The sequence below is a fragment of the Quercus lobata genome, chromosome 8 (assembly GCF_001633185.2).
Source record: "Quercus lobata isolate SW786 chromosome 8, ValleyOak3.0 Primary Assembly, whole genome shotgun sequence".
NCBI classification, from domain to species: domain Eukaryota; kingdom Viridiplantae; phylum Streptophyta; class Magnoliopsida; order Fagales; family Fagaceae; genus Quercus; species Quercus lobata.
In genome coordinates this window covers 45,847,310-45,868,357 of record NC_044911.1, presented here as the reverse complement: position 1 = coordinate 45,868,357, position 21,048 = coordinate 45,847,310, and the positions used below count along the sequence as shown (strand labels likewise).

Here is a 21,048-nt window from a genome sequence, read left to right as displayed (position 1 = left end):
GAGTGGAGAGGGGTGGTGCAAGACCTTCTGGAGGCCAAGTTCAACTTGTCTTTTCTGCTGGATCACTTGCGTCTGCTGGCTCATATGCTGTTTCAGAGGCAATCATTCAAGAGTATAGACACTGAGATAGCTGCTGCTGAGGAAGCTTTGGCTCATGCTCACAAGGTTTTACAAGACTTGAAGGTCAAGCGGCAGAGGATCCTTTCTACTTTGGCTGTGCCTGTTATTTCTCCGGATGCCTCCCTGTTGGCCGGCCTCATTCCTTAGCTTATTTTTTTTAGATTTACATAAACAATTTGGGGTTGTATAAGTTTTTTTTTTGAACATTGCTCTACTCTTTGCTTTCTCTTTTTTTTTGTATTTGAAAACTGCTTCTCATTTCCTAGTATGTGAATCTGCCTTTTTCTTTGGTATATTGCCTTTTCTTCCTCATGACTCTTTTCTTTCCTGAGTCCTGGACCATGGTTTCCACAGGTTTTACTGCAAATTCTGGTCCAGGTACCCGGTAATCTATTATGCAAGTACTGAACTGGGTACACTAGTATCCTTTCCTATGTATATATTTTTTTTTGAGATACGGTCCCAGTTCATGAACTTTGACAGGTTCCCCTTTTGCCAAGTGCTAGGCTAGGTATCCTAGATACTTTACTTTTATTCTGTGATCCTAGACCTATGCACTTGGGACTGTTTGTGGGATATCCGAAATTATTTGTGAGGTGGATCCTGGGCCATATGTAAAAGGGTATTACATACTCTCCCCCCTTTTTTTTTGACTCAGGTACCCTTCCTTAAATCTATCCAAATTTGGTCTTTGCAGTATTTATGGAAAAACTCAAATGTTGAAGAAACAGGAACTTCATTAAAATATGGTCATTTTTAAGGAACAAAGAAAAAGTCTTTTGGTGCAGTATTGACCACAAAGTGTCAATTTATCACATGTTCCTGAACAAAATTATCTTAGACCAGAATTCATGATAAAGGCTGAAAAATAAAAAAAAGACAAAAATAAAAGAACTTAGCAGATAGTGAAGCTGGTGAAAGGACCCTGAGGTACCGGGATCCCCTTGTCCTTATGCATAGTATTGCTTCAGCCATTTCCCGTTTATGGGCTCTGTCAGGACTGTTCCATCTTCCTTGTCGAGGTAATAATACCCACTCTCATGAGCTGCATTGATGATGTAGGGTCCTTCCCATTTTGGGGTGAACTTGGAAGGCCCTGGCAGGTTCCTCCTCACATGCTCCGCCATCCTTAGTACTAATTGCCCTTTAGTGAACACTCTTGGGCGTACTGCTTGTGCATATGCTCTGGTCATTCTTTGCTGGTATCTCTGGCTCCTTTTCTTGGCCAACTCTCTTTCTTCTTCTACTCCTTCCAGATCTGCTAGCCTCTTTTCATTGCTTGCGTCCTCACTCTCTCCTTGATTTTCCTCCAGAACTACCCTTGGTGTAGGAATGACTAACTCCACAGGGCTGATGGCTTCTGTTCCATAAACCAGGGAGAATGGGGAGAATCCTGTGGCTGTCTTTACAGAGCTTCTACATGCCCAAAGCACATCTGCTAGATGGTCACTCCATTTTCCTCCATACTCATACTTCATCTTCTTAAGGATTTTCAATATTACCCTATTAGTAGCTTCAGCTTGGCCGTTTCCTTGTGGATAGTATGGGGTAGATCTTCCATGCTTGATGTGGTATGCTTCAGTTAATCCCTTCATATCTTTGTTTATGAATGGGGTTCCATTGCCGCTGATCAATCTTCTGGGGATCCCGAACCTTGTAATGATGTGGTCTCGAATGAAATTTGCTACAACTGCTCCAGTAGCTTTTTTCAAAGGGATGACCTCTACCCATTTTGTAAAGTACTCCGTAGCTGTCAGGATCCATATATAACCATTGGATGGAGGGTTTATAGGCCCTATGAGATCGAGCCCCCAAGTATGAAAAGGCCATGGCGTCGTCATATCCTATAGGACATTTGGGTGAGTGTGAATGGCATCTCCCAGGACTTGGCAAGCATGACATGTTTTGACCAGCTCCTCAGAGTCTCTTTTCATCGTTGGCCAGTAATATCCCAACAATAGTAACTGCTTGTACAGCCTTCTCTTCCCTGGGTGACTTCCACAATCTCCAGAGTGTACCTCTCTGACTACTTCTCTAGCTTCCTTTAGTCCCAGGCATCTGAGGGGATCCCCATGGTATCCCCTTTTGAATAAAATGTCATTCTGTAGGAAATACCTGCACGTTAGCTTTTTGAGCTTGTGGGCCAGTTCCTTGTCGGTTGGCAGGATCCCCTGAGCCAGGTATCCTATGAGAGGAACCCGCCAATTTTCTGCAATAAACACAGCGTAGCTTTCTTCTTTATCAATTGCCAAACGACATTCCTGGCATTTCCCCTGTATGATTGCTGCTTGCTTGTCCATATATGGCCAGTAATACCCTATACGTTGCATCCTCCTGTACAGGCTGACCTTTTCTGCAACTCCACATGCTTGGGCGTGTAATTCTTCTAGTTTCGACTTTCCTTCCTTCTCGGTGATACATCTGGACAGTATTCCTCCTGGCAGTCTTCTATACAATTCTCCTTCTATCTGAGTGTAATCCATTAATTCTTTGATGTTCCCTCTAGGGCTTACTTCTTTCATCTTTTCTTTGACTTCGTCCCTCCAGTCCCACTGTTTGGATTCTCCGGGGTACATCCCTTGGAGGATCCTTACAATAGAATGTTCCTGCCTTCCTATCTTTATCAGCGTATCCCTCCCATTAAATGGTATTTGGGATCCCAGGGTGGCGAGAGCATCAGCAAACCTGTTTTCACTTCTTTGAGTATATTCTATGCTGAAAGTTTGAAATTCCATCTCCAACCTTTGTGCCCAAGTCCTGTAGGCTGCTAAGCTTTGTTCCCGTAATGCAAAGTCACCTTTCACTTGGGAGACTACAAGATTGGAATCTCCCAATACTCTCATATGTTTCACCCCTATGCTGAGTGCTATAGTCAACCCAGTTAAGTATGCCTCATATTCAGCTGCATTATTAAAGTATGAGAAACCAAGCTTGAAAGACAGGGGCATGATATCCCCATTTTCACAGCTTAGTACAATTCCTACCCCATTTGAAGTTGCTGTAACTGACCCGTCAAACCTCATGGTCCATTTCTTCCCTGGGATCTCCATCATTGCTACCTCACCAGGGATTTCTTCGCTCAGCGGGCCTTTTTCCTTTCCTGGGAATTGAGCTAGCAAATCTGCTATGGCCTGGCTCTTGACAGCTTTGGGAGTTCTTATACCTATATCATATTGTGAGAGCAACACTAGCCATTGTGCTATCCTTCCTATGAGAAGGGGCTGGTGCAGGAGTGCTTTTATGGGGTGGGACTTGGTTACCAAGAGGATTTGGTGAGTTGAGAAGTACCTCTTCAACCTTTGGGATGCATAAATGATCACTAGACAGGTTTTCTCTATTCTGGGGTACCTGGTCTCGGTATCCTTGAGTGTTCTGCTTACATAATATATGGGCTGCTCATTTCCTTGGTCATCTTCTTGTGCCAGCAAAACTCCTATTGCCTGAGAGTTTGATACTAAGTATAGCAACAGAGGTCACCCACGTACTGATGCCTGGAGGGTGGGCAGATTATTCATAATGCCCTAAATTCTTTGAAAAGCTTCCTGCTGCTCCGTCCCCCAGGTAAATTCATTTCCCTTTTTCAATAGTTTGGATAGGCCTGCTGTAGCTGAGGCTAAACCAGGCACAAACCTCCTAATATAGGAGACCCTTCCCAGGAAGCTTTTGAGTTCCCTAACAGTAGTTGGTCTTCTCATCGTGGCAATAGCTGTGGCCTTGGCTGGATCCACGCTTATGCCTTTGTGATGTACCAAGAACCCAAGGAACTTTCCAGCAGACACTCCAAAGGCGCACTTCATGAGGTTCATTCGTAACTTGTATTTCCTACATCTTTCAAAGACTTGCTCAAGCACTTGGAAATGTCCTGTTCTGGTTTTTGACTTGACCACAATATCGTCTACATAATCTTCCATCTCCTCATGCATCATGTCATGGAAAATGGCTGTCATGGTCCGTTGATACGTAGCCCCCGCATTTTTGAGGCCAAAGGGCATTACAGTGTAGTAAAAGTTCCCTATTGGAGTTCTGAATGCCGTCTTCTCTGCATCTTTGGCTGTCATGCGGATTTGGTTGTATCCGCTGTACCCATCCATAAACGAGAACATTGAGTTTCCTGCAGCTGAATCTACAAGGAGGTCGATATTGGGCAAGGGGAACTCATCTTTAGGACATGCCTTGTTCAAGTTGCGAAAATCTACACAGCAATGGATCTGACCATTTTTCTTCTTCACAGGTACAATGTTGGAAAGCCATTTTGGGTGTTGGATGGGTTTGATAAAACCAGCTGTTAGCAATTTCTTGACCTCTTGAACTATTTGAGCTTCTACTTCAGTGTGGAAGACCCTATCTGGTTGGACTACTGGCCTCATCCCTGGGTCTACATTAAGAGAATGGACTACCAACTCTGGGTCTAGACCAGGCATCTCATCATAGGTCCATGCAAACACATCTCTGTATTTTTGAAGCAAGGTTACCAGTTGTTCTCTTTCTTGAGCCACCAATTGACTGCTAATGAAGACAGGTTTTCGGGATCCTGGTTCTGTCCCCAAGTCTACTTCCTTTAATTTTTCCTCAGGCTGAATCTGGGCCTCCTTAACTGGTTCTTCTGGGATTTCTTCTTGGGCCATCATGCAGCTTGGTGGTCCGGGACCTTCTTGCATAATGCATTCGGGTCCTGCGCACCTTCACAATCGATAAATTAGCCTTCCCCCAAGTTCCCGCACCACCACACATTCTCGGGATCCTGAAGAGCTGGGCTCCCTCTTTTGTCTTTTCCTTTCTAGAAGGTTCCTCAGATCACGGGTGCCCCTCCCTCCTTCTTCTTCTTCTAGGATAGGTGCCCCTGGGGTCCCCGGGGTGGGGTTCTCATCATCTGGCTCCAACTCATCATAAAACATCGTTTCTGCAAAGTTCACTTCTCCCTGGCTGAAAGGATTATGATTGGCAGGGATCCTTATGGGCCTCCCATTCAGTCTCCCTTTAATGCATTGATGGAACGTGGATGGAATAAGGCGATGTTTATGAAACCACAGGCGTCCTAGCAACACGTGATAAGAAACTTCTGCATTAATCACATGAAACCTTGTCAGAGCTACTATTGGCCCCACCCTTAAGGCTAGCTGCACGTATTCTTCTGTTGATTCTACCGATCCCCCAAATCCTGTTATTTCCATGGGAGCCCCCAGGATCCTTCTGTCGATTAAGCCAACAGCTTCCAAGGTGCTCAGGGCTATGAGGTTGAGTGATGCCCCCGTATCCACCAGTGATCTCCTGACTTGAACGCCGTTTATGGTGGCCATTAGATAAAGGGGTCTACGGTGGTCTGGGTGCTCAATCTCCATGTCTTCATCAGTGAAGGTTATTGCATTGGTTGTCTCCAGGAAAGCCCGACTAGCATGTGACTCAGCTGTAAAACATTCCATCCCTGAATCTGCTGCTATGCTCATGAGAGACTCTGTGGCCACCCTTCTTGCTTCTGGTCCGAATCCTAATTGATTGAATAGTGACCTGAACTTAGGATTCTTCTGGAGGGTCCTGACTGTGCTCGGGTGGAAGGATCCTTCAGATTCTCCTGCTTCTGCCGGGTTCCCGTGTATCACTACTGCTACCACCCCTTTTCCTTTGTGGTTAGGCAAGGGGTTCCTCTGCACTTCCGGCTCCTTCTGAGTGAGCTCCAGGGTTCCTTCTCTCAACTTTTTGTGGAAGAGTCTGCGAAGGGTCCAGCAATCCTTGGTGGAGTGCTTGACATAATTATGGATTCTGCAAAATAAAGGGTTCTTCCTTTCTTCTTCTGTTGGTGGCCTGGACACAGTGAATGGCCTGACAACCCCATCTCCAATCCACTTGTCTAGGACATGGCTTAACTCCTCAGCTGTACATGGGATCACTGGTGGTTCCTCGAACACCTTCCCATCTGGTCTCTTCCTTTTCTCTCCTACTGATGCTGTCATAGCTTGGGATGCAGGCAGCCTTTTTGTTCTCATGGTTTGCGCCGTCCTTTTGGTTCTCTGTAGCAGGTCAGCAAACTGTGTGATACATAAATTTTCAAGGTTGAGCCTGTAATCAAAAAGCATATTGGCTATACAGGTTTCCACGAGCTCCTTTTCTTCATGGTTTCCATAGCAGTCTAGGGACACATCTTCGAATCTTTTAATGAATTGAATAGGATCTTCTCCAGGTCTCTGCCTCACCATTTGCAGGTTCTGAAAAGTGATTTTGTCTTCACCAGGGTAATATTTGGCGCAGAATTTTTCCATCATCTCATTCCAGGTCTTGATGGACCCGGGTCTCAGTGTGGTGTACCAAGTGTATGTCCTATCCACCAAGAATTTGGCGAATTCCCTTAGACATAATTCTTTGTCTCCTGCATAGGGGCCCATAGTGTGGACAAACCTACTCACATGTTCCACCGCACTTCCATTCCTTCCATCGAAAGGATGGAACTTTGGGGGTTCGTACCCCTTAGGGTATGGTTTGCCAAGAAGTTCTGGAGGGAACGGGGGATCCCGAGAAAATTGTTTGGAGATTCTTGAGAGTTTTTCCCTTTCTTGTTCCAGGAGGGCATTGACGTCTGCCAGTGTCAAGTACTTAGGGTTGGCTCTTCCTCCCACTGCTGACCCTCCTTCTGGCTGCGTCCCATCTTGGTGGCCAGTAAGGGGAATATTGTCTCTGACTTCCTGTGTCCTGCCTTCTTTGAGAAGACGAACTTCTTACTCCAGATCCTTTAACATTGCTGTCATCCTGGCCATTAGGTCTGGTTCCTGCCTTGCGTGTCTTTGTTCTGACACAACCTCCTGTTCTACCAAGGGTATCCCACCTCCTTGTCTAGAGATTTCCTCGTTTTCTCTTACAGGCTCAGAGGCCGTAGGTGGCACATTAGTTCCCTTACTGTTTCTTTGTCTTGGAGGCATTCTCTGTGAAGGGTTGCTTCTTCCTTCTTCTTTGCCCAGTCCCCAGCGGAGTCGCCAAAATATGAGAGTGCCTTTTTCTTGACACTCAGGCCCAAGGATCCTGGGCCTGAATGAAAAAGGGAGGATTTGGTGGACTGGGCCTTGACTCACCGCAGCTAACGAGTTGTTTAAGAATCAAGTGAATGCAGAGAATGCTCTCGACAATATAAAGAAAAAATGACAAACAAGGATATCGAAGAGTGCCAAAAATTAACAACGTAAGTTCAGAAGGAAAGAAAGCAGGATTAGCAAAACGATAAAAAGAAATGGTGCTGTGGGGATCCTGGGAATTATTAAGCAGTGTTTCATTAATATATTATCTGTTCGATTACAGAAAGCTCACTAGGACGTGATACAAGGTCCAATCAAGCTCAAAAATTACAGTCTTGAATAGCTATTTCAGCCTTCAAAACTTGCAAAGTTTGATTCTTGTTGAATCCGAGTATGTGCAATAGTGGCCTTTACAGGATACCGGGAAGCAATATTTGTTTTTCCCTTAGTATTTTTCTTTCTGCATAGATTTTTCTGATAGTTTTTCCTAGGAAATCTCTTCTTTCTTGTGTTTCTTTCTTTTTTTCTCACTGCCTTCTTCACAACCCATCCCCTCCTTTTATAATGGAGTTTTCTGGGCTTCCCGAGGAACCGTTGGTTCCCCTGTTTTGTTCTTTTGCAAACAGAGCATGTTCTGTCCCCATCGTCTCGGTAAGTCCCTTTTCCGTTTTCTCTCATTCTTTCCTTCTCTTGGTTCTAATTCTTTTGGAAAGCTTCTGGTTAGCCATCCTCTTCAGGACGTGCTGAGGTATGCCCTTCTCGGCATCCCCACTTCTGGCGTCTTCCTCTTTTCCCTTTCTTTCCTTTTTGGGCGGAATCCTGTTCTGCCATTTTTGAAAGTCGCTTGTTATCATTCTTCTTCCCTGTCCTGGTTCCCCGAGGCCCTTTTTATCTGTGCCATGAGAGGTCGCTCGCGTTTTTTTGCTTTTATTTCTTGTTTTCTTCTTCTGTCTTCTTTCTATCGATCTGTCCCAGTCTTCCTTTTTCTTTGTGCCTGAAGGGATCCATGCCTATTGATTGTTCCTGAGGATCCTTGCTTCTTTATACTTTGCCATGGTCTCTTTTTGGATGCTTTTTTCTTTTCTGGGCTTTAGGATCCTCTAGGCCTTTCTTTTATTCCCCCATGGGTCTTCCGTATCTATTACTTTGGGCTTAGCCTGAATTTTTCCTTTTGGGCTTGACTTGTTCTTCTGTTTTGGGCTTATTTTATTATGACCCTTTTTTAGACCTCAACAGTGTGTAAAGTTCATTCTTAAAGACTTGAACCCTGACCTTGACCCTGACCCTGACCCTTACCCCCCAGACTCTACAAACATTTATATTTGTGGAGTGACTATCGCATCAAATGTGTGTAATGGCACACGGTAAGTTGGAAGATAGCTCCAAAACATATTTTGGAGGCAAACTTTTTTTTATCCAATAAAAAAAAAAGGAGAGGGGGTGTTAAATCGCTAGTTAGAACACCATCTCTCCAAACACGACAAAAAGCATCCTTAGAAACAGCGTTTTATGAAATCAAATAAGTAGCAAAAACTTGAGGGAATGGGCACAGTAGCAGTGTGATGGGCAAGTATGTAGTAAGTTAGGCAATATTTCAAAGTTTTAAGGAAAATAACATCTCGAGTTTTAGAAACTCGAGATCCATATTAAAACCCGAGTCCCAAAGACTCGCTTTGCGAGTGTTTGGCTGGACGATTTGGACTGAAAATGCCACATAGATCTCGAGTCTTTAAGACTCGAGTTCCATGCAAAAAAAATTTCCCCTATAGTGGCGTTTTTAAGTATTATAGTGACGTTTTAAAACCCTATAGCGGCGTTTTCCTGTAAAATTTTTTTTATAAGTGTGATCACCCCATAACAGGTTCTGGGAGCTCTATAGTGGCGTTTTTAAGTCCTATAGTGACATTTTAAAACTCTATAGCGGCGTTTTTCTTCAATTTATAGAAATCGAGTCTTTAAAACTCGATTTCCACGTGGATTTTTTTTCACATCATACCTATCCGCTTACAAATCGAGACTTAAAAACTTGAGTTTTATCTTGGAATTCGAGTTTTAGACACTTGAGATGTTAATTTTCAACATTATTTTGAAACGTGACAACTAGCTAAATTTTTTGATATTTATTGTTATTTGGAAAGGGTGTTCACAAAAACTTTCTCAAAAAAAAAGAAAAAAAAAAAAAGTAGCAAAAACGTAAAAAAGGAAGATAGATTGCGAAAGGCAAAAAAGAAAGGAAGATAGGCATGGGAACTGTAACAATGGGGCCATGGAAGCAGCTTCTTCTCAGCGCATTGGACTCCAATTCCCACCTCAAGCACTCTTCCTATTTTCAACTTGTGCCTTCATTTTTCCCACATCTTTTATTTTTCTCTTGCTTTCTTTCTTTCTTTGAAAACATCGTCTGTAATTGTTGTTTTTGTTGTTGTTGTTTTCAGGCTACGATTGGATCAAATGGGAGACCTTCAAACCGCACTCTGGTTTTCAGAGGATTTCAAGAGAACACTGACCAGATCCAAATCAACACTGATTCCCGAACTCACAAGGTTCCTTTTATTTTCCTTATTTAGACACTTTAATTCTTTTTAAAGACTTCAAATTTGTGTTTTAATTCACATGGGGATTTTATTTTTCCTGGTTTTAGATGTAATTATGATCTGGGTTTTGTATTTTATTGAAGATTGAGCCGTTGGGCTTGGATTTTGGCTTAAAACTATGCTAATTGAAGTTATTGTTCACTGCCCATTTGCTTTTCCATGGCGTTTTTAGTGGGCTATGTTGAGTATTGTGGTTTGTATTAATTGAGAATCTGCTTGTTGAGGTTTATTTTTTTGGCTTACTATGCAGATAGAGGATCTTAAGCATTGCCCATTTGCTGAGGTAATTATTCTCTAAGGTATAATCCAAAAATTATGTCAAAAAATACATTTTCCTATAATTCAGCTGTACTACTATACTGCATTCCCACCATTGATTGCTGAAGCTTGTCTCCCAGTTTGGTAATTTTGTGTTCTTAGGTCTATCCTAAATTTGAAATTTGATTTTTAGATATGTTGGTATTTTACCGACTCTTGGGAGCAATTCCGGATCAATGGGAAAATTGATATCATTGATGCATCAACTACTGATCCCAAGAAGCTTCAGGTAAGACTTGGTCTTATTTGTGATTTCAAGCTCATTGTTAATGCCTCATTTTGAAAATTCCTTGATAGTGTAGAGATATGGAATTCATCCTACCTACAAGAAACATCTATAGGTTTAGAAATATGCTCCTGTAAGTGTATGTATTTGATGGCACATGCCAATAATAATGGCTTGCTAAATTTTTAAAAGGAAAAACCATTTGGTTCATAATAAGTGAAGCCACATTTTGATTTTAACAAAATTCATAATGACATATGTCAGTGACCTGGAAATTTGCATTTCTTGTTTAACTCTATTATTGTTGTGTAAAAGCTTGGTTTTGTGATGCATATAAAGATTTGCAATTTTCATAACGTTTTATGCAAACTGTTGATGTAAGACAGGACAGATAGCCTGTGTTGTTATATCTTGAGAGAGCAGAAAGGCTACTAAAGTAATAGTTGATTTGCAAATATCCAATGTCAAGTTCTAATTTTTATCCAACAGTAAACTGATTACATACACTGCACAACCTTTAGTGATGATCCTTGAGAGGCCATGGTAGTAAAACTAAAAGTGGAGATGATGGTGGCTGGGTCTGGCCTTCATGATATAAGTGACTGGTGTGGATAGCGATTGAGGTTCTGTTTAGTTACTAGAGGTTGTAGAATGATGTTTGGTACAAAAGCTTTGCCTGTTATGCTTTGGTGTTGATAAAGACAGTGGAGGAGGATAAAGGTTTGGGGGCTGTGGGCTTTTATGATAGGTTTGGTGTTTCAAATGATGGGGTTTTATGGTGATCTTGGGTGGTGATGTGTGGAAATTAGAAGAAGAATAGTGGCTGTGGGTGGTGGATTGGGGTGGTTTTGGATAGAAATTTGAGGAAGAATGAGTTCTATTAGGGCTTTTCCCCCTGAGTCCATGATATCTGCAAGTTTTTTATAATGGCTGGAGTAATATTAGCATGCTTGGCCTAAGGTACGTAAAGTTTAAATTTTTAACCCCTAGGTTGGCAAATTAAACTTTACATAACAGTTGAAGAAAGTATCATATCCCCATTTTACAAAGAAAAGGGACTGAAAAAAATGAAGAGCTTTAAATTTCTGGAAATTTTTTAATTTTTTAATTTAATTTTTTTTTTTGAACAAGCTAATTGAGAATTTTAAATGATTTGAACCCTACAACACCTCTATCAACATACCGTCACCTCACCTTGCCTCCACTCAAACACACCACAGCCACCACCATAGTCCCAAATGCAATTCCAAGTTGTCCTTAACCACATTGTCACAAACAAAACCAGCACCATAAGCCCATGATTGTCCTAGTCACATCTCGGCAAATTCTTCTCCGCCATAAGCGCTGGCCAAATTCATAAACTTTCATTTCATCATCAGAAAGTCTAGCAAAATATCCCATCTTCACCGTTGTAGAGGTCTCTATATGAATTGTAAACTTTGGAAGTTAGGATTAGATGAAGAGAGGGAAGATTGAAAGAGGAGAAAAGGTTAGAGAATGGGTTTAGGGCTTAATTGTTGTCCCTTCACCATAGCATATATTTAAATTAGAGTGATCTGATTGTTACAAGAAGACCCTTAAGCTAATAGAAGAATAACAAACCAATTATAAAACAACCACATAACCAAGTTGGAAGACAATCGTTGGAAGGAGGCACAAGCTAATGATTTTGTTAGAATATTACCAAGTTGATCATTTGAGCAACTGTGGGGGATGACAATTTGTTTCCTCGTCAATAAATCTCAAATCAAATCATAGTAAATTTCAACATGTTTGGTGCGCTCATAGAAAACTAGATTGTTAGCAATGAAGATAGTGCCCTAATATCATGGTACATCTCCATAGAAGTAGCTACACCACCACCAATATCTTGAAAGAGAGAATGAACCCATAACATTTCAGAAGTAGTATGAACCGTAACTCCATACTTAGCTTCAACACTAGAGGGAGCAACAGCGTTTTCCTCTTTACACTGCCAAGTAACAAGATTACAGCCAACAAAGGTATAATAGGAGGTAGCCAGCCCATCAAAACAACTACTGGCCTAGTTGGCTTCTAATCTTTGAACCACGTAGATTCTAAACCAAACAGTAACATAAAAATCATAAATTCCTTCACTGGAACAGATAACAGATAACAGGAGCTCCTTTCAAATAATACAAGATGTGACAAACTGTTTCAAAATAAGGTTGATGAGAAGCATGCATGTAGTAACCAACACCAACAATGCACAAGTAATGTCAAGACGAGTAACGATTAGATAAATCAGCTTCCCAATCAAGTGTTGATATCAACCAACATCCGCAAACAGTTCACTGTGCTTGTCATCAAGTTTAATAGTATAGTTGATGCAGGACCGTTAAGAAAGTTCAGTACTATACTAGGTGTCTTGATGAATTCTTGAATAAGGATTATTGTTTAAGAGATTAGGTTAGAAAAGTATGAATGTTGATGGCTGTTTGGGGCTGAAACAGGGGATAAACAGAAAATAACATAAATAAAACACCAGGCAATCACACCTAGGGCTTCCTAAGCATCACACCTAGGGTTCCTCGACATCACACCTTGGAGAAGTTTGCATCACACAAACAAAGCTTAAAATAAGCTGCTGAATTTTATTAATCAAAATATTTTGAAATAACATGACTACAAAAGAGCCTTTATATAGAGGCTATAGCTATCCTTTTCCTAGTAGGACTTGACTCTAAATAACCTATTCCTAGAATGAATAGGAATACTAATAAAAATTAAATAAAGGACTTAATAATACGTAAACATAAAATAAGACTCATGAGCCTTTGGTACAGCCAAGGACAGCCCATTCCAGATTTCTAGAAATTACCAAATTGCTCTTATTCTAATAGAACTTAATTATTAAAACTGATCCAGCAGCAACTAAACAATAACATAAGACTAAGCAAGGTCCCATGAGAGCGTCCCGTCATCCGAAACATCCCAAATTAAGGCTTGAGCATTAGAACCAGCTTTTTGCCTCTTATAGGTCTTCAAAGTGGGCTGCCACTTACGTTCCCCATCAATAGTGCATAGGAGTATCAATAGGATGAGCTCCTAAATCCCAGCTTGGGAAAAGATCAAGTACATATTACTTTTGTGAGAGAGAGGGAGAGAGATACCCTAAAAAGAACGAGCAACTTTATTTGAAAGGAAATAGTGAAGAGCACCCCAATTTTTTGTATGGAATAGCTTACCCAAATATCATTTCAAATCAGTAGTACCGATGGAGTCACTTTCATAAATGATGACATCATCCACATGAACAATCAAGACAATCATGCCAGCAGAAGAGTGGCATACAAAGACAAAATGATCAGAGGTAGAATGTTGGAAGCCATACCCTTTGGACATCTGGATTGGTATTGAATTGAATATGAGTGCATGGGCATTGGTTGAGTCCCACATTGGGGGTGTACAAAGTTGAACTTGGCTACATAAGCGATTATGAGGAGTCCTAATTGTAGCTTGCCTGGTCTTTTTTAAGTATAACATAGACGTGACTAGCGCTTCCTTAAGTTGTGACAGTTGTAGTACTTAGACAACCATTTTCTAGACTGCTTAGTTTTCTAGACTGCTTAGTGGAAGAAATTCTCTCATCTATCTCGTAAATCCAGGAAACATTACTCTAATGCAGAAAAAGATTCAACAATAAGGTACCAAATTTTCTTGGAAGAGTCACAAAATTTGACTATCATAGAAATATGGGGTTTCAAACAATGTCACAACCATTCCATAACAACTGAATTTTCACTCACTCAATCCTCAAGTGGGATCCACTGTATTAAGAGGATCTTTTCAGATATTTCAATTTTCGTTTCATGTAGAAAGTTTTTCAGTGTGTGCCCAAGCTAGATAATTTAAACCATGTGATTTCATTAGGTAATTGATTTAGGCGCATCATCATCCTTAAGCAAGGATTTTTTTTCCTCAAATATCACAATAATAGAAGTCCATCTAAAGTTTTGTGGGAAATATTGAAACTTGTTTAAAATTAGTGTTTGTAAAAGTGAGCTTAAGCGCAAAGTGCGAAGTGCCAAAGCTCCAGCGTTTTTCACCTCTAAAGTGAGGCGTGTTCAAAAAGGCATTCTTCTTTGTGCTTTTTCAAAAAGCTCAAAGCGCCTTTTATATAAACCATTGATTTGGTGTATAAAATTAAATGTTATGTGTTGCTATACACTTCTATAAGACCCATTTGGGACCATAATCACTCTACAGTCCACCATTGATCTTATAGACTAATTCTTATAAACTTATACATTATTTACTAATTATTCTCTAATATTAGTAAGGAGTCAATTAGTCATAATGCATTATGTCTATCAGGTATTCAAGAAAGGGTATTGATGGAAGTACTCTATCTAGTTGATCCAAAAAAAAAAAAAAAAAAGACTTGACTTTCAATTTTTGTGGTAAAATTGTAGGAGGGGCTTATATATAAATGTTATATGAATTATATAAACTCTCTTATTTCAATTTATATGATTTTTTGATCACTTGATTATTGTATTGTCCATTAATAATTATTTTCAAATTATTATTTTAAGAATGTGAGTTTCACTTCAATAATGTGCACGCTTGCACTTTGCACCTAGGCTTTGGGAAGCCTTTGTGCTTAAGTGTGCCAACGCTTTTACCAACATTGGTTTAAAATGCTATGTTAACCTCAAATTTTGGCTACACAAAACTTGCCCACATGCACTTTAAGAACATGAAGTTAAATCGACTATAACATTTGATTCCCTTTGGGTAAATTGCAATTTTCCACCCAAACTATGAGGTCATGATGCTGCACAAAATTCTCAAAGATATTTCTAGGGAAAATAGAACTTTGTCTATGTCTATGCTTGGTGTCATATATTTTGTTCATAACCGATACCAAGTCCGGGAAAAGGGAGAGGGTTGCAGTAGGCTGATGATCAACATAAACTTTAGTCACTTAATTAGGAAGGATCCAATATAGATGCTCATTGGGGTGTTCCCTGCTAGCAATGTGCCACATCAGAATTTAGGACTAAACCCATGTTGTTGTTGTATTCGCAAGGAAAATATAAAAAGAGAGAGATACCTAAGAGTCTACCTAGGATTGACTAGAGAGACAAAAATAGAAGGCCCGGCTTTAGCACTAAGGGTTGTTTGAAGTTTGCACCAAGCATTGGATGGAAATTCCCAACCAAAATATATTAATTAATGATCACGTTACCTATAATAGAGAATTCTAAGGCCTATAAATAGGATTCCCAAGTTACATCAAGGAAGCAAGGGAAATAACTTCATAACCAAGTAAGAAAATGAGACAACTAGTAACTAATTACATATAATGAAAAAAAAAAAAAAAATAGCATCAACCAGCATTAATTACGATCAATCAGGTCCATTAGAATCAATCAACATCAGTGTGGTCAATGGGCATATTCGGTGTTTGCACCAAGTTAATAGCAGTTCATTAAACTTTAAATGTGAGCAATCAAACTGATGGGTTAGTTGCAATGCCTCACTACTTTTAAAGTTTTTCCAAATTTTAGTTATGCTTAACTATCAAATTTACGTGTGTATCTTGTCATAATATAAAATTAAAAGGCCAAGAGTCTTGTAACCCAACTGGAACCTTCAATAGAGACGTTTAGGGCTCAAATCTTCTCTGTTGTTGCAACTATTGAACTATCAAAAGGATAATAATACATTAAAAGGGGAAAAAATTATTAGGAAAAAACTATGAAGAGAAAAATGCTTCACTTGCATATTGTCACCAAACAAATGCAAATGATACTAATTAACCTTGTTTCCCTCAATATTTTCCCAAATTTATTTATTTATTTTTTAAAATCATGTAATAAGCATTTTCAAGGTTATAATGGGATTGGTGAAATTTTAATTGTGATGGAATATCACAACTAATCTAATTATTTACGGGGTTGATAATTTCACCTATGGAATATTGCAACTATTCTAATAAACTAGGGGGTTGATGGCTCAAATTTAAAGTTTTAGGAGGACATTACAATCGAACTTGTAGTTTGGTTTGGGGTTTCTTGGGTCCTACCAACAACAATACTAGATCTTCTTTTTGGTTGGAGGAATTGGTTGGGGAAACACTTGTCAGACATTTGGAATTTAGTTGTGCCTGATGTAGTGTAAATGGAGGGAGCATTATATACGTACGTTTGAGTATGTTGATACTTCAGGAGACCAATTGCTTGCTTCATTTAGTGGTTAATTTTTACAATTGGTCTCGGGTTGGGGTACTCACATCTAGTGATTCCCTCTATCTGTTTTTTAGTTCTTTTCTCTTTTGTAATTAAATTTTTTTTTTCTTTTTCTTGCTTGTACTATTTGACTGCTTTGTACTCTTTTTGCTTAAAGTATTATTTTTAGTATAGCTTTTTCTTATATAAAAAAAGGAAAAACTACAATTTAACCCCCCCCCCCTCCCCCCTTCCCTTTTCCTTTTTTCTTTAACCAAATCCTAAGTGGATGTTAGAAACTCTGGACTTATTTTCAGGCCAAACCATACCTCTTAAGTCTTAGTGCTTTACATTATAAATGTTTTATCATTCAAGCTTTGACCTATCTTCAATGCTTACATTTCCTTATACGTTTTAATTCCTTATGCAGCAAAGACAGATATCTTGGTTTGCTAGTTCTCTGAAATCAAGACTGCAGTATTCAGGGCCTAGTCCAGGTCTTCCCTGTCTAAGTGAACAGCCACACCAAGGTTTCTTAGATCCTTCCACAGGTCCAGTTGTGGCATTTTGTCTGCTGGTTCTAGATCCAGATCAGGTTTAGTAGCTTCTCTAGTCTTGTATGCATTTTATGATCTAGTTGTTTCCAATTCTTAATGTTATGATATCCACTTATCCCCAGGTTGATTACTTGAATTTGAAGAGCAACCTAAGGGTAAAATTCGCATCTGGACTGAATGTTAATGGAGAGAAGTGCTGGACTTCAGAGATTATCAACCCATAATATCTGCTTTTTGATTTTTGGATTCCAATTTAAAACAAGTTGCCAATTAAGAAGTCATTTATCAAATTGATTATAGGGAGATTCTTTTCATGATCTCTCCCTAGTGCATTGTATAAATTGATTTTCTTTTTCTTCTAAAAATAAAATGGAGATATATTTGTGTAGATGTATGACTTGTAATTCTTTGGTTATGTCTAGATCAGGCAGTACAATTCATGACTAGTACTGAAACAGTTAAAGAGTTTTACATACCTCATTTATGTGAAGCCTTTATTTTGATGTTGTAGATGTCTACTAGCCTTCAATGCAAAGCATCTTTGCCTAAATGACATCCCATTCCAACATTTGAAAGGAACTTGCTTGGAGGAGACCTATTTGGATGGATGTGACTTTTCCTCCTAATTTTTAATCATGTGTAGATTAGGCAATGCAATTTATGAGTAATGAGTGACTAGTACTGAAACAGGTAAAGAGTTATACATACCTCTTTGATGTGAAATCTTTGATTTGATGTTGTGGATGTCCACTAGCCTTTCCATGCAAAGCATCTTGCCTAAATGAGCATCCCAATCCAACATTGTAAAAGGAAGTGATATGGAAATTCTTGTGGAAAGTCCAATCTTTCCCAACTGTGTTTGCGGAATACTCATTTGAGCAAGAGGCTTTTCAATGGAAGGGATAAAAATGCAAGTCACCTTCTTTCAACGGAAGAAAATGACTGGTCCTATTTATCATTGATTTCTGTACGTTACATACTATGTGTGTGTTTGGCAAAAATTAAAAAGTTAGCTTATTTTAATATTCAGCTTATTTTTGTTACTATTCATGGATCTTATTATACTTTTTGGTACTATTCATGGATTTCACTGTATTATTTTAGCTAATTTTTACCTTTATCTACAGTACTTTTAGCAAAAAAATTTTAATTTTAGTAAAATAAGTGGATCTTGAATAGACCCTATGTATTGAAAAGGGAAAACCTTGTTGTTTTGAGGGGTGGTTGTACCAGCATTGCTATACGAGGAAAGCTGGGTTGTTGGATTTACTTTCAATGCTATGAATACTATGACATGTTGGGCTGTTAGCTGCACTTGTTTCTTTGAACAATATTTCCAAGGGCTTTCCCTAAGCCCAATGAAAAATTAACAATGCTATATATGATTAGAGGGAAGATTCGCAATTAAAAACTGTGTTTTTTTCTTTTTTATTGAAAACTGTGTCTCTGCTGGTGCTGAAAGAATCCTTGTTTAATATTAGTTCATCACTTTGTTTAATATTACGAGTCTTTGTTGTAGACTCATGGACACTACACTATATGATGATAATGAGTAATATAATGTGTATTACTCGAGTTTTGATAGGAGTATTCTCGAACTTCTTAACTCCTACCTAGTATTACGTGTAACAATACAAGAACTCCTATTATAAAATCACAAATGGTATTAGTTTTTAGTTCATTACTTTATATTGTGCTTTTAAGTTCTTCAGGAATCTGGTAAGTATTGTACTCCCCAAGTTTATTGTACTATCATTCTAGTACTACCAGTGCTTTAGTAGTATTTTAATGTTTTTTTGATGAAGTAATATTTTTTAATTTGGGTTTCTGCTGCACTACCTATAATACGATTACTTCTTTTGTTTCACTTATCAGCATCTCTCGAGTTTGAGATTAAAGTGTGATCCTGTGGTACATGTATCAAGACGAATGGGGGGTTTGACATTCCACTAAATTTCTTGGCTTGGATATTTGAACGCATCCCCAGGCCAGTGCTTTATCCAGAAGATTATCTTGTGGTGGGAGTTCAGCTGACACAGATGGCGAAAGATCATGCTCGGTGGAACCTTACAATGCATGGCTTTTTGCTATTGGGCAACCACTGTGAACTGGATTTTCTTTTTAAAGGTATGCAGAACCAATCTTGTACTTCTATCCCCTCTTCATGTATCAAATGAAAGAATATTTGACTCCCAAGTCCCAACCATATATGTAGGTGGGTGCTAACCAGTAGCCACCTTTCAAAGGATCTTAGTCATTAACACCAGCTTCTTTGTACTTCCCTTGACTTTCGGGCATGCTACAAATTAGTTGTTAAAGCTCGTTTGTACTATTTGTCTTCCAGTAAGGAAAATTCTTGTAGGATCTCATGTGGGACCTATTTATCATTAAGACATAGGTTTCATGAGATCGTCTAATGAGATACTTTCTTTTTTCTATAATTATTTTTAACGTCTATTGATTATAGAAACTAGTAAATTGACTGTGCGATGCACATATAATGTTGTAATGTTTTATGTAAATTTGATTTTTGAAAATATTATACATATATTATAGTATATTTATTATAAAACTTTGTTAGTAATGAGTTCATCATAAAAAGTAAAAATTATAAATTGCACATATATATCTATTATAATTATTTTGTTCAAGTAATGAGCAATAATTAAAACAACTTTGAAGTAATATTGTATAATAAAAGTTGATAAAAGCATATTAATTCATTCTATATTATTGATTTTTATTATGTGATGTAATAAAAAGCTTCATTAAAAATATCTTTTTTGTTTTCTTTTGTTTTTGTTTTTTTTTTAATGCTTTGTTATTGCGGTATGGTGACGCTTATTATCATCGTTAGTTTCTCCATCATCAAGACTTCAACTTTTGAAGTTTAGTCTGTCCATATTTGTTCAATTTTTGAGGTTTCATCATTTTTTCTTTTTGTTGCATCATTTGTGTTAATCACTAATGAATTGGCACCGGGAGATTCTTGATTGGATCTTACAAAGTTTGGACTTTGTCGCTAAGATTTTTCGTAGGTATTTGCATTTATATTAAATTTCAATGATGTACCAGTTTTTTGTAAATTTTTTTTATTTTTTATTTTTGTTAATTTTGGAATAGTGCAGAAAAAAGAATTAATATAGCATATTGGATTGTGTATATATATTTTTTTCTTCCATACCTTTTTGTCATTTGAAGGTGCATTAAAAATCTTAACAACTATGTAATTTTCAAAACCATCCTTTAGATTGAATTCATTCAAATAAGTAGGAAAATCCATTTTTTTCCTAATTTTTTTTTTCCAAATCATGTGGGATTCCTTCTCCAATATCAATAGTTTTACAATAGTTTAAATAAGTTGTACCTCAATTTATTTTTCAGCAAGATTTCTTGTAGATTTATTTAGGATTTTCTCGGCATCTCAATCAAATATCACAAAATTTGTTTTGTCAATTGCATCAAAAACTTCAATTTGAATCATGTATCTGAAGTAGTTTGCAATTGTGTGTGTGTATATATATAGTAGTTATAGTGAGATAAATATATTATAAATATTTGGAGAGTATGTAGTTAATGTGAGTGCCTCTAACTTTGGGATAGAAAGATTTGTTTTTGTTTCACATTTTGCACACCAAAATGATCCTGCTTGTGGTTTGACATTCTTTTCACAAAGTACGCACAAAATGTAATACCAACCCATTGTTGTATCAGGGTTACTTATTGTTGCAATACCCTAACAGTTCACATCTTGCAATGAACTTTGAAATTAATATGTATTATTTTTTTAATATAAATAATAAGATGTATTATTATTATTTTTACGTAAATGATGAGTATAATTTGAAATAATTAACAAATCTGTTTCATAGGATCTTATTCAATGCATTTTATCTTTACTATTGTCTTCATATTATTTAAAGATTAATCCTCTTATGAAAATCGTTTTGCATGTATTTTTGGTATTTCTTGTATAGGATCATGTTTTTTACCATTCCTATCATTGAATTTTTTTAAAGAAAATATTAAGTTAATGGC

General features: G+C 38.2%; 1 protein-coding gene across 1 annotated transcript; it reads left to right on the top strand.

Moving 5' to 3' along the window:
- Window positions 1-9,286: 9,286 nt before the first annotated feature.
- On the top strand, window positions 9,287-17,520 carry LOC115954549 (pyridoxine/pyridoxamine 5'-phosphate oxidase 2). Its single transcript, XM_031072426.1, has 6 exons — window positions 9,287-9,454; window positions 9,554-9,661; window positions 9,963-9,995; window positions 10,164-10,259; window positions 16,884-17,048; window positions 17,133-17,520. Exons 1-6 carry the CDS (start codon window positions 9,362-9,364, stop codon window positions 17,232-17,234), a joined length of 597 nt encoding a protein of 198 aa, XP_030928286.1. The 5' UTR covers window positions 9,287-9,361; the 3' UTR covers window positions 17,235-17,520.
- The last annotated feature ends 3,528 nt before the right edge of the window (window positions 17,521-21,048 follow it).